The following is a 16303-nucleotide window of genomic DNA, read 5'->3' on the forward strand; positions in this document are numbered from 1 at the left end:
TAGTGCTTTAATAACTGCATCATTTATTTATCTTCCTCTTCATCAATAATAGATTAATACAATTTCACTTAATGGTCGGTTATCACAGTGAAACAGGTTGAGTATAGTATGCCAGAAGATTTTAAGAACTTAAGTTTTCCTCATAACTAGAGTGATGTAATTTCACTTAACTGTCAGATATCACATTGATACAGATATGCCAGAATGGATCTTAATTAAGTTTTTTCATCCATAGAGTCGAGCAATTTTATTTAGCAGATGGGTATTGCAATGAGTCGTGTTGTGCCAGAATATCTTAGTTCCTTTTCAGATTATGGTTGGAGTTTTGGAGAAGTTCAATAGTGAGATAAAAACTGGAGACACAAAAAGTGCTGTTAGAAAGGTAACATCCCCATTGATGATATTTATTGTATGTTGATTTCTTAGATATCCATTAAAGTAACCCACAAATAAAATAAAATTAATGTTGAATAAGAAAAATAACAAATATACTCAGGTTATATGATTTGTTGATGTCTGCATTTAAAAAATATTTTAATAGATTTTTTTTGTTTGTCATTATAGCATTTTGCAAAATTAACCTGGTTTAGTATCAGCATGGACTTAATGCCCTGTAAAGGATCATTGTCAATTGCAAAGAATAATTTGAAAATGTACCCTAAACAACATCACCAAAGTGTTTTGACTCAAGTGACACAGATGGCATCAAGCTTCAAAATGGCACTTAACATTTTTTGGGGTACAGCCCCTTCATATTTTAAATTTATAATTTAAAAAAGGTACATGCTTTTGTGTCATATATATATATATATATATATATATATATATATATATATATATATATATATATGTGTGTGTGTGTGTACACACACACCAGTATGAAATGTGCCATGCAATGAACATAGTTTGTCTGGTCAGGAGATTATTTGCTGTTGTTTTTTTTCAACAGGGCAACATGGAATACTATGCCAGTGAGCTAGAGCTGAATGCTAAGTTTCATATGTTTGCTACAAACTGCCAACATGTTCACTGTGGACAGAACTCAGTTTCCCAGCAACTCAAAGTCAAGTCAAAAAGAGGTATGTACTATATATCTGTTACAGAGCGGGCAGTTTGGCCTTTTGATAAACTGGTGTCCTATCTTGGTGCAGGGCTGGGGGTGGTGTAGCATGGTTATTAGGTGCTAGTGGACATGTTTTTTCAGTTAATTCAGGTCATTCTGACTGGGATAACCTCCAATATGAACCATATAGTCAGAAGAAAAAAACTGTGAAGTGTACTTTAGCATTATTTTTATGTGTGCATGTGCAAGGTAAATGCACACAAGCCTACACATAAGTAAACAGACTGATAAACTTAAAATACATTGAGTTTTAAAGATTTGTCAGCATTTAGGGTAAATGTCCTCTTTTTGTGGCATTTCATGTAGGAATTTACCTGCTTTTGGACATCTTTTATGATCTCAGCCTTCTCATTACCCTTTGAAGGTACTGGCTCTAAATTAAAAGTACAGTGCTAAGTCAGTGCATACAACATTTTTTTTAAAAATGTTAGTATTTTAAAATTAGACAAGCATAATGTTTAAATCAGTACAAATAGAAGGGTTTGAGCAGGCTGCTGGCAGCTAACAAGAAGGCTCTTTTATACACAAAAAGCTGTTCACCATTACCTGATTTGCATGGTTTACCATTACCTGATTTGCATGGTTCACCATTACCTGATTTGCATGGTTCACCATTACCTGATTTGCATGGTTTACCATTACTTGATTTGCATGTTTTACCATTACTTGATTTATATGGTTTACCATTACCTGATTTGCGTGGTTTACCATTACTTGATTTATATGGTATAACGTTACCTGATTTGCAAGGTTTACCATTACCTGATTTGCATGGTTCACCATTACTTGATTTATATGGTATAACATTATCTGATTTATATGGTTTACCATTACTTGATTTATATGGTTTACCATTACCTGATTTGCATGGTTCACCATTACCTGATTTATATGGTGTATCGTTACCTGATTTATATGGTTTACCATTGCTTGATTTATATGGTTTACCATTACTTATTGTTATAGTTTGCTGTTGCTGATGCTATTATGTATCTTGAAACAAGGTTTACCATTGGATCATGAAACTATATGGATACATTTTTGGGGGTAATTTTTGTTGAGTTGCCTTGGTGGAGGCTCAACATTGCAACCATTGTTGTGTCCTAATGCCTGTCTACATCAGTCCATTCACACACTAGATTAACCTTAATATTAAAAGATTTTATGGAAGAACTGTATTGTTTTGATTCAGATAATGCGAGTGGAATGTCAGGTAGATTGCCTTTGGTTCAGATAATACTAGTGGAATGTCAGGTAGATTGCCTTTGGTTCAGATAATGCTAGTGGAATGACAGGCAGATTGCCTTTGGTTCAGATAATGCTAGTGGAATGACAGGCAAATTGCCTTTGGTTCAGATAATGCTAGTGGAATGACAGGCAGATTGCCTTTGATTCAGATAATGTTAGTGGAATGACAGGCAGATTGCCTTTGATTCAGATAATGCTAGTGGAATGTCAGGCAGATTGCTTTTGATTCAGATAATGCTAGTGGAATGACAGGCTGATTGCCTTTGGTTCAGATAATGCTAGTGGAATCTCAGGCAGATTGCTTTTAGTTCACATAATGCTAGTGGAATGTCAGGCAGATTGCCTTTGATTCAGATAATGCTAGTGGAATGACAGGCAGATTGCCTTTGGTTCAGATAATGCTAGTGGAATGTCAGGTAGATTGCCTTTGATTCAGGTAATGCTAGTGGAATGTCAGGTAATTGCCTTTGGTTCAGATAATGCTAGTGGAATGACAGGCAGATTGCCTTTGGTTCAGATAATGTTAGTGGAATGTCAGGCAGATTGCCTTTGGTTCAGATAATGCTAACGGAATGAGAGGCAGATTGCCTTTGATTCAGATAATGCTAGTGGAATGACAGGCAGATTGCCTTTGGTTCAGATAATGCTAGTGGAATGTCAGGTAGATTGCCTTTGATTCAGGTAATGCTAGTGGAATGTCAGGTAATTGCCTTTGGTTCAGATAATGCTAGTGGAATGACAGGCAGATTGCCTTTGGTTCAGATAATGTTAGTGGAATGTCAGGCAGATTGCCTTTGGTTCAGATAATGCTAATGGAATGAGAGGCAGATTGCCTTTGATTCAGATAATGCTAGTGGAATGACAGGCTGATTGCCTTTGGTTCAGATAATGCTAGTGGAATGTCAGGCAGATTGTCTTTGGTTCAGATAATGCTAGTGGAATGTCAGGTAGATTGCCTTTGGTTCAGATAATGCTAGTGGAATGACAGGCAGATTGCCTTTGATTCAGATAATGCTAGTGGAATATCAGGTAGATTGCCTTTGGTAGTGGATTGATAGGCATGTGGAATGTTACTGTGGCATATGCCAAAGAAAGGCTGATGATGACGTACATTTTTGGAAGTCCATGTCATTTAATTCACACAGTAGCAGAAAAAGCTGCAAAGAAACTGACTATAAAAGCAATGTTCATGTTGGTGGATATGTATTATTTAGGTAAATGTTTAAAGCATAAAAAAGAACTGAGTGAATTTCAAAATACTGGCATGCATAAGATTCAGAAGTACATTGCATCCATTTGGCTTTCTATAGGCAATTTACTCAGGTGACTGATTGGAATGCTCACAAAGCTTTTGCAGAATCAGAGGTAGCCATTGCAAAGCATATAGCATAGGAAGAAAAAGAAGAGGAGTCTTGAATGTGATATTTGCCCAGTATAAGTGCAGACAAAGACAAATAACACTACTGAAGATCAAAGGAATAGTTACTCAATTAGAAAACCTTGAGACAGAGTTGCTCAAGCTCAAATGCTGATGATTTACTTGTGATCACAAAAGGTCAGAGTAATATTAGGAAAGAACTTAGTTGATCTGGTTGTTCAAGGTCCAGTTCAACTTCCAGTATTAATAAAAGCAAAGTCAGTTGATCTGGTCGCACAAGGTCCAGTTCAGTCATATCCTTTTTAATGTTGAAGTTGTTGAGTGAATTGTACATTATGCTTTGTAAAACCTAGTGATGGCAATGTCTATAACTGATGTGCTGTACAAGAAAAGTGAAACTCAAGGAGACAGTGCCACTGTATACGTTTGGAGCTCACATATTACTGTGATATATATTTTCCTATAAGGCAAATCCAACTGCACATTCAAATCTGCTGTCACATTGTGCATTGGCAGATCTAGGTCTATCCAGTTTGTTGAGAGTAATCAGTAGAACAAATAACATGGACCCTTATCTGCCATCACATGATGAACTGGCAGCTCAGTGTTATGTTGTTTGCAGTTGGACATAACTTTCATGTGAGTATATATGGTATACAAGTGTATGACACTTGTATTGTCCTATAAGCTTTCAGAAGTTGCCATTGGTTACTAATGAATTTTTCAAACATTCAGAAGTTGCTAATGGCTAATAATGAACTGTTGAAATGTGCAGAACTTGCCAGTGGATAATAATGAATTTCTCAAATATTCAGAAGTTACCGGTGGATAATAATGAATTTCTCCAATATTCAGAAGTTACCAGTGGATAATAATGAACTATTAAAATATATAGAAGTTGCCAGTTAGTGTCTGTGAAGACTGTCACACAAGACTGAATAATGAGCGTTTTTTAATGGATTACTCGAAATTGGTGCATCAAGCAGATTATCAGATTCTGTTACATAGTGTGAGTGCAGTGACACAGCTTAGCATCTGATTGGGAAATTGAAGAATCCAAACCCTGGAAAATTAACATGTGGTGATCTGTTGTGCATAATGTTGACTGTACTTACAATGTGCTACTGCAATGCTGACAGTGAGTGGATATTTAGTTGAAGATACAAGAACCATAGTGAATTTAGATACATAGACAATAGTGAATGTAGATACTAGGACCTTAGCAAATTTAGATACAAAGACCAGAGTGAATTTAGATTCAAAGAACATAGTGATCTTAAATTCAAGAACATAGCAAATTTAGAAAACAAGGACCAAAATAAATTTAGAAAACAAGGACCATAATGAATTTAAATACAAGACCATAGTGAATTTAGATACTAGGACCATAGCAAATTTAAATACAAAGACCTGTGTGAATTTAGATACAAAGACCCTGGTGAATTTAGATGCAAGGACCATTGTGAATTTAGATACAGAGACCATAGTGACTTTAGATACAAGGACCATGCTGAATTTAAATACCAAGGACCATAAGAAATTTATATAACAAGGACCATGGTGAATTTAGATTCAAGGACCATAGTGAATTTAGATACAAATTGGTATTACATGTTACAATTGTTTCCATAGAATATCCCTGTGAAGATGATGACACTTGTGGAGTTTGTTTCAGTTAGTCATGTCCTTCCTCAGCCACGAAAGAATTTGACAAAAATTGACAGAAAGTGTCCTAGCATATAAACATTTATTTCAACAAAACACTTAACAGAAGTTGACCAACTTTGATACAAACCATTCAGGCATAGTGGCCTTTCAAAATTGAATAAATGATGCTGATTAGCAATCAAACATTGATGAATATGCTAAAATAGAAACCCTTGAAACATTTATTTTCATAGCATATGTAATCAGCAGCATTGGAAAAATTTCAACAAAAACATTCTGATTTTTAGGCAGATAACAGCTATGTGAGTGAAAGCTTTCTACATCTGGCTATTTGGCAGATATCAGCCATGTGAGTGAAAGCTTTCTACATCCGGCTATTCGGCAGATATCAGCCATGTGAGTGAAAGCTTTCTACATCTGGCTATTAGGCAGATATCAGCCATATGAGTGAAAGCATTCAACATCTGGCTATTTGGCAGATATCAGCCATGTGAGTGAAAGCTTTCTACATCTGGCTATTTGGCAATATATCAGCCATGTGAGTGAAAGTTTTCTATATCTGGCTATTTGGCAGATATCAGCCATGTGAGTGAAAGCTTTCTACATCTGGATGTTAGGCAGCTGTCAGCCATGCAAGTGACTTCAGACTCACTCATGCCTCTTTTTAATTTTTAACATCCATATTTAGAATTTTTCAAGACTTTTACATTTTTATGGGCGGTCACTTATGATGAAAACATGTAGAATGCTTTGGAAAAATGGTAAAAGTTTCCATGTTATTGGGATGCACAAAATATCAGCATACATTTGCATGGTGTGTTAGTGACTACACTTATTTCTCCATAGAGACATCAAATATATTTAATGCTATTGCTTGTGTTTCATGCACACCTAACTGATGTGAACCTGGATCTTCTCTCATATAGTGTGTCTGTACCTAGATCTTCTCTCGTATAGTGTGTCTGTACCCAGATCTTCTCTCATATAGTGTGTCTGTACCCAGATCTTTTCTCATATAATGTGTCTGTACCCAGATCTTCTCTCATATAGTGTCTGTACCCAGAACTTTCTGTCATATAGTGTGCTCTACCCAGATCTTCTGTCATATAGTATGTATGTACCCAGATCTTCTCTCATATAATGTGTCTCTGCCCAGTACCCAGATCTTCTGTCATAATAGTGTGTCTGTACCCAGATCTTCTCTCATATAGTGTCTGTACCCAGATCTTCTCTCATATAATATGTCTCTACCCAGATCTTCTATCATATAGTGTGTCTGTACCCAGATCTTCTGTCATATAGTGTGTATGTTCCCAGATCTTCTCTCATATAATGTGTCTCTACCCAGTACCCAGATCTTCTGTCATATAGTGTCTGTACCCAGAAGTTTCTCTCATATAGTGTGTCTGTACCCAGATCGTCTGTCATATAGTGTCTGTACACAGATCTTCTGTCATATAATGTGTCTCTACCCAGATCTTCTGTCAAGTAATGCACTTAGACCACAGTCTTCTGTAACATAGTGTACATGTATCCAGTGATTCTGTCAAATAATGTACATGGACCCAGAACTTCTGTCAAATAATGTACATGGACTCGGATCTTCTGTCAAATAATGTACATGAACTCAGATCTTCTGTCAAATAATTTACATGGACCCAGAACTTCTGTCAAATAATGTACATGGACTCAGATCTTCAGTCAAATAGTGTACAGGGACACAGATCCTTTGTCAAATAATGTATATTATGTGTCAGCAGATCAGGGTCTATTGTGTTCATTTTACAAATGATTTGAAGTTATCATTGTGGAACCTTATTAGGATGTGAATGACATGACTGCAAATGTGGTCTGTACTGTTGCAATTGGGTATTTTCAACACAAAGGTGCATATTCAACACTACTGTGCCTTATGCATGGTGAAATATGAGTATCCAAGATTTGTTTCCTTCACAGAATATACAGAGGTAGGAAGCAGTGAGGAACTTCCTTTAGGTGAAGACTTTCAGAATCTTGTGAAAACATTCATTGACAATCATGAAAAGAAGTCTTCCAAAAGATATGCTTTAACAAAGAAGCTGTTGGAGCAGCTGGCGTAAGTATTACTGATGATGTGGAACATATGCTAATTATGTACTTATTGGGTTAAGGAATAAGTATTACTGATGATATGGAACATGCTACACATGTAGGGAGTGGGTTTAGGAGTAAGTATTACTGATGATATGGAACATGCTACACTTGCAAGGAGTGTGTTAAGGAGTAAGTATTACACTGGTCAACAGTGAAATCATTACTGACTTGAAAAGGCCCTAATCTGTAGTATTTTGGTGTGCCGAACACGAATATAACCGTGAAAAATTTGTATTGGCTCTCGTTTTGAAGATATTCATATACCTCATTTTCTATGTTTCACTGTGTAAATTTCTCCAGTAGGACTGCAGCAACATCCGGAATAATGATGTAACATTGCATAATACCATCATGCTCACATCATCCACAGTTGATTGCATCATTTTCTGATGCAATGCAATACTAATGCCATGCGGCTGCTGAAGTAAGTTGACGTCAGCAGTGTACTATACATGTGTAGGCCTATTATACTAATGCCAGGCGGCTGCTGAAGCTGACGTAAGCAGTGTACTATATAAAGCCCAATCAGATAGGTTCAGCATTTAAAATATTTTAGACGTTGTGCGAGACAGTTCAAGCTACTGTTACATAAAACTTATTATTTTATCCATTTACGTACAATAAAGAACAGTAATGCCTCGAAAGTGTGTTAATACCGCGGACAATTTTTGCTATATTTGTGGGGAAGTGACATTTGCCAACCAGAAGAAAAGTATCAATTCTCAAGTGAAGAAGGCATATCATCTTTACTTCGGATGCAAGGTTGGTGACCAAGACAAGCCTTGGGCTCCGCATATATGCTGTGCTACATGTACAACACAGCTTTCACAGTGGTTGAATTGCAAAAGGTCATCAATGCCGTTTGCAGTCCCAATGGTGTGGAGAGAGCCAAGCAACCACCTAAATGACTGTTACTTCTGCTTGGTTTCTCCTCTTTCCGGCGGAATAACGAAGCGAAAGAAGTCGAGAATAGTCTACCCAAACATTCCGTCTGCATTGAGACGAGTTCCACATGGTGAGGGACTTCCTATTCCAGAACCTCCAGCAGAATATTCTCTTGATTCATCTGACGAAGACAAAGGTGAGTCGACCTGTTCTTCTCCTGGTCCATCAGCATGCAGTGATCCAGATTTTCACTGTGGTGCATCATCAACCCCACACAGAATAACACAGGAAGAACTAAATGACCTGATTCGTGATTTGGACTTATCAAAGAACAAGGCAGAATTGCTAGGATCAAGACTCCAACAATGGAATCTTCTAGAAGAAGATGTCACAATTACTGCATATCGAAAGCGCCACCAGCAATTGGAGCCTTTCTTCAGAAAGGAAAGTAATCTGATATTCTGTTCCGATATTGAGGGCCTCATGAATGCTTTAAAAATCACTCATGACCCACAAGAATGGAGACTATTTGTGGACTCTTCGAAACTGAGTCTCAAGGCTGTGCTTTTGCACAATGGAAACATTCTTCCATCTATTCCAGTAGCGTATGCTGTCCACATGAAAGAGACATACGATAACTTAAGGCAGCTACTGAATTCCATTGAGTATAACAAGTACAGCTGGCACCTCTGTGGTGATTTGAAGGTAGTTGCCCTTTTAATGGGACTGCAGCAAGGATATACAAAATACATGTGTTTCTTATGCGAGTGGGATAGCCGAGCAAGGGAAATGCACTACATGAGGAAGGAATGGACTCACAGGCAGAATGTAGCTATTGGAGAGAAGAATATCCAACACCCAGCTCTGGTTGAGGCTCAGAAAATCTTGCTACCACCCCTTCACATCAAACTAGGTTTGATGAAGAACTTCGTGAAAGCCATTGACCGGACTTTGCCAGCATTCCGATACCTGCATGAAAAATTCCCTCGACTCAGCGAAGCAAAGATTAAAGAGGGAGTTTTTGTGGGTCCTCAGATTCGAGAGCTTTTCAAAGATGACCGGTTCAACAACTTGCTGGAAGGTGACGCGAAACAAGCATGGAATGCTTTTCGCCTAGTTTCTACAAACTTCCTCGGAAATGTTAGGGCAGAAAACTATAAGGAACTAGTAGAAGACAAGTTGATGAAGTATAAGAAACTTGGCTGCAATATGTCTCTAAAGATTCACCTCCTTCATTCCCATTTGGATTTCTTTCCTAGCAACTGTGGTATTGTTAGTGATGAACACGGCGAACGTTTTCATCAAGATATCGCAACAATGGAACAAAGATACCAGGGAAAATGGTCCACTACAATGCTGGCTGACTACTGCTGGACACTCCTCAGAGATGCTCCCGAACAGCTGTACAAGAGACAGGCGAAGAAATCTAAGATGTAGTCAATGACTTGATTTTTTATAGGTAGGCTATTACAGTTGACCTTTTACTATTGGAATGCATTTCGTTATGTAAACATTAATTTCTTGCAGATTACAAAAAAACTAGAGCCAATTTTGCAATTTGACTGTCATATTCGTGTTCAGCACATAAAAATTGATAAGAATTGACTAATTTTATTTCAGTAACATGACTTTTGTAAAAATTTGTTGTCCAGTGTTATTGATGATATGGAACATGCTACTCTTGTAGGGAGTGGGTTCAGGAATAAGTATTACTGATGATGTGGAACATGCTACTCATGTAGGGAGTGTGTTAAGGAGTAAGTTTTACTGAGGATATGGAACATGCTACTCAAACAGGGAGTGGGAACAGGAGCAAGTATTGCCAAAGATATAGAACATGCTATTCATGTATGGAGTGAGGGCAGTTGTTCCCATCAATGTACATGGTCTCATTAAACATTAGATACATTTTGTTGAGCTTTTCTTCTTGGTGGAAGTTAACACAGCAATCACTTTGCCATTCATGTGTATAACCATACATCCATCTGACCCAATGGCTGTCGATAATCTGTTCATACATATAACCATATTTTTAACAAATGCATATGCTGCCTTCATCTTTATTTTATATACATTTTATCTAATAGTAATAATGTTTACAGGATTTATCTAAAATTTTGTGTAATCCATTTTTGCATTTTAAAACCTAATTACATTTAGTTTTCATGATGTAGACTCTGTTAGGTGCCATAAATTGCTGACTCATTCATACATACATGCATATATTGATCCATAGATAGTTACATATATACATACATACATACATGCATACATACATCCATCCATACATGCATGCATGCATGCATGCATGCATGCATACATACATACATACATACATACATACATACATTGATACATATATACACTGATACATGCATGCATGCATGCATGCATACATACATACATACATACATACATACATACATACATGCCTGCCTACTTACTTACCTACCTACCTACCTACATACATACATATATACATACATATATACATACATACATACATACATACATACATACATACATATATACATACATACATACATACATACATATATACATACATACATACATGCATACATACATACATTACATTACATACATACATAGATGCACACACACACACACACACACACACACACACACACACACATATATACTAACTTAAGGTCAAGGTCAAGTTCTTTACTCTGTAATTAAATAAAGGTGTGCTTAGGAAAATTAGGTCTTTTGTTTTAATAGTATCCAGGATCTTTTCCAGATCATTAATATTGTCATCTGATAATAGGTTCAAGAAATCAGTAAAGAAAGTAAAATTATCATTTGTGGCTCATATGTCACATCACTAAGCCTTCATAGAGGACATTTTATACATTTAAAGGAGTAAATGAAATATTTGAATATTTTTAAGCACTGTGTCCTTAAGAATAATGAAATAATTCATTAAAACTTTAATGCTGAAAATAATTGGCACTTGCTTTAGTTTATATATATATATATATATATATATAATTTTGCAAGTTTGTTGGGTGTAAAATTTTTTACAAGTAATGATGTCTTAATTCCATGGGTATAAGATTGTGAAGTAGAAAGATGTTTTTAAAATACATTTTTCATCATGATTGGAATTTCTTTAACCATTGCACAAATTGAATACCTTTATAATTACACCATTGTACAAATTGAATACCTTTATAATTACACCATTGTACAAATTGAATACCTTTATAATTACATCATTGTGCAAATTGCGGAGTTTATCATCATTGTTAATGGACAACTACAATATTGCTCAAAGATTACAGACTTCCTGATTTTGTGACTAACTGCAGGATATCTGCCAAGCAAATCCGTCTGGCTATGATGCCATCAGGTGCAGAAGAGGTCCTGGACATTAAATGTCTGCAGATTCTGAGGGCCATCATCCATAATGAGGAGAGAAAGCTTCCAGAGGACTGGGATACAAGAGCCTCAGAAACCAAGATCAAAAAGTGAGCAGTTAACCATAAATACATGTATTTGTAGATACTTTGAGTCCAATTTCACTGTATATGAATCTTTGTTAATTCTGGAAATAAGGCATATTTATGGGAAAACAATGATTTGCAGTTGATCTTCATTCTCCTAACATGTATGAGAATTGAGGATTTCATTAGATTATAAATATACATTCTGTTTGACATACCTTTGTATTTTGCCTAATTAGAGCATGCTTTAGTTTGTAACTCTACAGGTGATAGACCAGAAGAATTCATTGGGTGGCCTACTTTCTGTTACCTGTCATCTGAGGTCCATTGTCCATCTCTAGATTATCACAAATTTGTTATCGCTACTTCTTCTAAACTACATATAAGATTGCCATTAAACTTTACACGCACATTCAACCAATGGTCTAGTTGGTCCTAGATGAAAATAGTGCAGCGCTCACACTTACAATATGTCCGTCATAGTGGCCATCGTGAATACTTTGTTATCTGATCTGACAGCTGACATGGATGGTTTTCATTTAAAGACAAATCATGTTTATCTTGATCCTAAATGAAAATGGTGCGGATCTGACAATTGATAAGGTAGCTATTTTTAAAATATAGATTTCATAGGATAAAATATAGATTTCATAGGATGTTTGGTTTGCCCTGAAGTAAAATGGTGCTACTAGTACACCCAGCATGGTAGACACTATGGCAATCTTGAAATTCATTTTATTGATACTTCTTTTGAATTGATAGTCATTATCAACATGGAACCATTACTAAAAGACATTGGATGATGTCTAGTTGCTCTAAAATGAAAATATCAGTCTGATGTCCATTATGGTCACCATGACTGCCATATTGTTATTACTTTTCCTCCAGAACTGAAAGTCATATTGACATGAGGTTTTCATCCTGAGACTTCTTATGATATGTAATTGTTCCTGATTTCAAATGTGCTGATCACACATCCAGTATGACCATCATGGCAGCCATCTTGAAAATCTCATTGCTATTCCTCCTGAATGGAAAGTTACATTGACATGGAGCTTTTCACCTGAAGGCTTCTTCTGATGTCAGGTTGTCCCTAAATGTAAATGGTGCCACTTGGACATTCAATGTGGGTAACACAGTGATCATCTTGAAAACCTTGTTATTGTTATTCCTCATGAATGGAAGAGAGTATCAACCTGGGCTTTTCACTGAAAGACTTCTTATGATGTCTGCTTGGCTGTAAATGAAAATGACAAACTGGCCACATATCAGCCATCTTGAAAATCTTTTCTCACTATTTTTTCTCATTAGAAAGTCCTACATTAAAAATGGGGTTTTCACCAGAAGACCTCTTAGAATATCTAGTTGGTTCTAAATTAAAACTTTTCCAATCTGACCTCCAATATGGCTGCCATGGTGGCTGTCACCTGGAGGCTTCTGATGATGTCTAGGATGGCCCTAACTGTAAATAGTGCCTCTTGGACTTTCGTTATGGACAACACAGTGGCTATCTTGAAAATTTTGTTGTTGCTATTCCTACTGAATGAAGGGTAATATCAATATGGGATTCTCACTAAACGACTTCTGATCATGTCTAATTGGTTCAAAGGTTAAATGGTGTTGATTTCATGTCCAGTACATCCACCATGGTAGCCATGTTGAAGATCTTTTTGTCAACTCTCCTCTGAAACATGATATTGTATCGACATTTTCATGAAAAACTTCTTATGGTATCTGATTGATCCTAAATAATTACGTTGCCTACCCTGCATCCAATATAACACCATGGCAGCCATCTTGAAAATTTTGTTATTGCTTTTCCTCCTGAACAGTAGTCATATTATCGTGGGTTTTTCACTGGAAAATTTATTATAATGTCTAGTTACTCCCAAATTAAATTTTGTTGATCTGACCTCCATTATGGCTTTCACAGCATCTGTTTTGAAAATCTGTCACTACTCCTTCTAGTTGGATGGTTATATCGATCGGTTTTATCCAAAATACTCACTGTGATCTAAATGAAAATGACACTGATCTGGCATCCACCATGGTAGCCATCTTGAAAATCTTGCTACTGCAACAACTTCTGGATGGATGGTCATATCAACATGGGGTTTTCACCAAAATTCTTCTTTTGATGCTACCTGGTCTTAAATTAAAATGTTGCTGACTGAACATCCAATATGGCCACCATGGCAACCATCTTGAACACTCAGTAGTTCAAAAGAATAATAGGTCTTGAATTCTTAGAAAAAAAATTCAACTAGTAGAGTGTCATTCCTTTTGAATGAATTCTGTACACTTAAATAAAGTGACTGAGTTGATGGATGAGTGGATGGAAAATCCACAACAAAATGGTTCTTTTGCATATGTAATGGTAAAACAGTAATATGCAGGTTTCCACAGGTCAGAGTTACAAAGCAGAATAAATTTTTCCACGTGTTTTGAAACTTTCAGATCTACAAATACTCCAAAACAGATCTCTATAAGCATCTATTCACTAGTCAATCCTAAAACGTATTGAAACACTGGAGAAATGTATACTGGTGTATCGAAGTACAAATGCAATAATAAAAGGGTACTTTGTATGGTGTGTATTTTATGATAATAATTAAAACAGTATTCTGTCACACTTCATTTAAATAATATGAAATGTATTTACCTATGATTTCTTTCTCTCCAATCCAGACAGTTGAACCACATAAAGGAGATTCAGAATGCTATCAATCAACATGACGTGGTCAACAAAGTGCTGCCCCACCTGGCCAGAACGAGTGATGCCATTGTTCGCGAGGTCTTGAACTTCATCAGTATCATGTTGTTCAATGCCAACAGGGAGGTCCAGGTATGACTTAGGTCTGGGGAGGGCCAGTCCCAACAGGGAGGTCCAGGTATGACTTAGGTCTGGGGAGGGCCAGTCCCAACAGGGAGGTCCAGGTATGACTTAGGTCTGGAGAGGGTCAGTCCCAACAGGGAGGTCCAGTTATGACTTAGGTCTGGGGAGGGCCAGTCCCAACAGGGAGGTCCAGGTATGACTTAGGTCTGGGGAGGGTCAGTCCCAACAGGGAGGTCCAGTTATGACTTAGGTCTGGGGAGGGACAGTCCCAACAGGGAGGTCCAGGTATGACTTAGGTCTGGGGAGGGCCAGTACCAACAGGGAGGTCCAGGTATGACTTAGGTCTGGGGAGGGCCAGTCCCAACAGGAAGGTCCAGGTATGACTTAGGTCTGGGGAGGGCCAGTCCCAACAGGGAGGTCCAGGTATGACCTAGAGCTGGGGAGGGCCAGTCCCAACAGGGAGGTCCAGGTATGACTTAGGGCTGGGGAGGGCCAGTCCCAACAGGGCGATCCAGGTATGGCTTAAGTCTAGGGAGAGTCAGTCCTAACAGGGAGGTCCAGGTATGACAGGGCTGGGGAGGGTCAGTACCAACAGGAAGGTCCATTTATGACAGGGCTGGGAAGGGTCAGTACCAACAGGAAGGTCCAGGTATGACTTAGGTCTGGGTTAGGGTCAGTTTTTCAATATCAACAGGAAGGTCCTGGCATGACTTTGATCAGGGAAGACCAATGTTAATTATTTATAATGGTTGCAGGCTCTTTAATTGCATCATCAGCATGTTTAATGCAAATGGGGAGGTCAGTGTATGACTTAGGCTGAGAAAGACCAATGTTAGATCATGTTGATTCAATGCAAACAGGGAAGGCCAGGTATGACTTGGGCTGGGAAAGACTAGTGTTAGATCATGTTGATTCAATGCCAACAGGGAGGTCAATGTATGACTTGGGCTGGGAAAAAACAATGTTAGATCATGTTGATTCAATGCCAACAGGGAAGGCCAGGTATGACTTGGGCTGGGAAAGACCAGTGTTAGATCATGTTGATTCAATGCCATCAGGGAGGGCCAGGTATGAATTAGGTCAGGGATGGTAAATATTAGCTTTTCATGAAGTTCTGAACTTCATTAGCATTATGTTGTTCAGTGCGAACAGGGAGGTCAAGGAATTAATTGGGCTAGGGAAGGCCAGTGGTAGGTATTAGTAAAGGTCACAGGTCTTGAGCATCATGTTGTTCAATCCCAACAGGAATGTCCAGGTATGACTTAGGGCCAGGAGGTCAATGTATGATTAGGGCCAGGAGTGTCCAGGTATAACTTATACCAGCTACTATGGTAACTAATGATACTACAAGACTGTTGTGGCTGGCACACCAAGCCATCATAGGTTTACCTCCCAGCTAGATGTGGTACCCGTTTACAATGGGGTTCATCAGAGCAGTAATTTAGGTAAAATGTAACATGTCTTGTTGAAGTACTGTCCACATGGCATCTGAACTTAAAGTAATTTGCAACCTGAGTCCACAATGCTAAGATAAAGACAATGCTATATTCTTTGTGGATAATCTT

At 37.6% G+C, this 16303-nt stretch overlaps 1 protein-coding gene across 1 annotated transcript in view; it reads left to right on the forward strand.

Annotated features, from left to right (window-relative positions):
* The window catches only part of LOC149779970 (inositol 1,4,5-trisphosphate-gated calcium channel ITPR2-like), a 290413-nt gene that overhangs the window by 186374 nt on the left and 87736 nt on the right, over nt 1-16303 (forward strand). Inside the window, exons 44-48 of the mRNA XM_089936693.1 lie at nt 311-382; nt 950-1079; nt 7374-7512; nt 11768-11926; nt 14591-14747. Coding sequence (XP_089792819.1) covers nt 311-382; nt 950-1079; nt 7374-7512; nt 11768-11926; nt 14591-14747 — 657 coding nt within the window. The remainder of the gene's footprint in view (nt 1-310; nt 383-949; nt 1080-7373; nt 7513-11767; nt 11927-14590; nt 14748-16303) is intronic.

The sequence above is a fragment of the Sinohyriopsis cumingii genome, chromosome 16 (genome assembly GCF_028554795.1).
Source record: "Sinohyriopsis cumingii isolate HCF-2022 chromosome 16, ASM2855479v2, whole genome shotgun sequence".
Lineage (NCBI taxonomy): Eukaryota > Metazoa > Mollusca > Bivalvia > Unionida > Unionidae > Sinohyriopsis > Sinohyriopsis cumingii.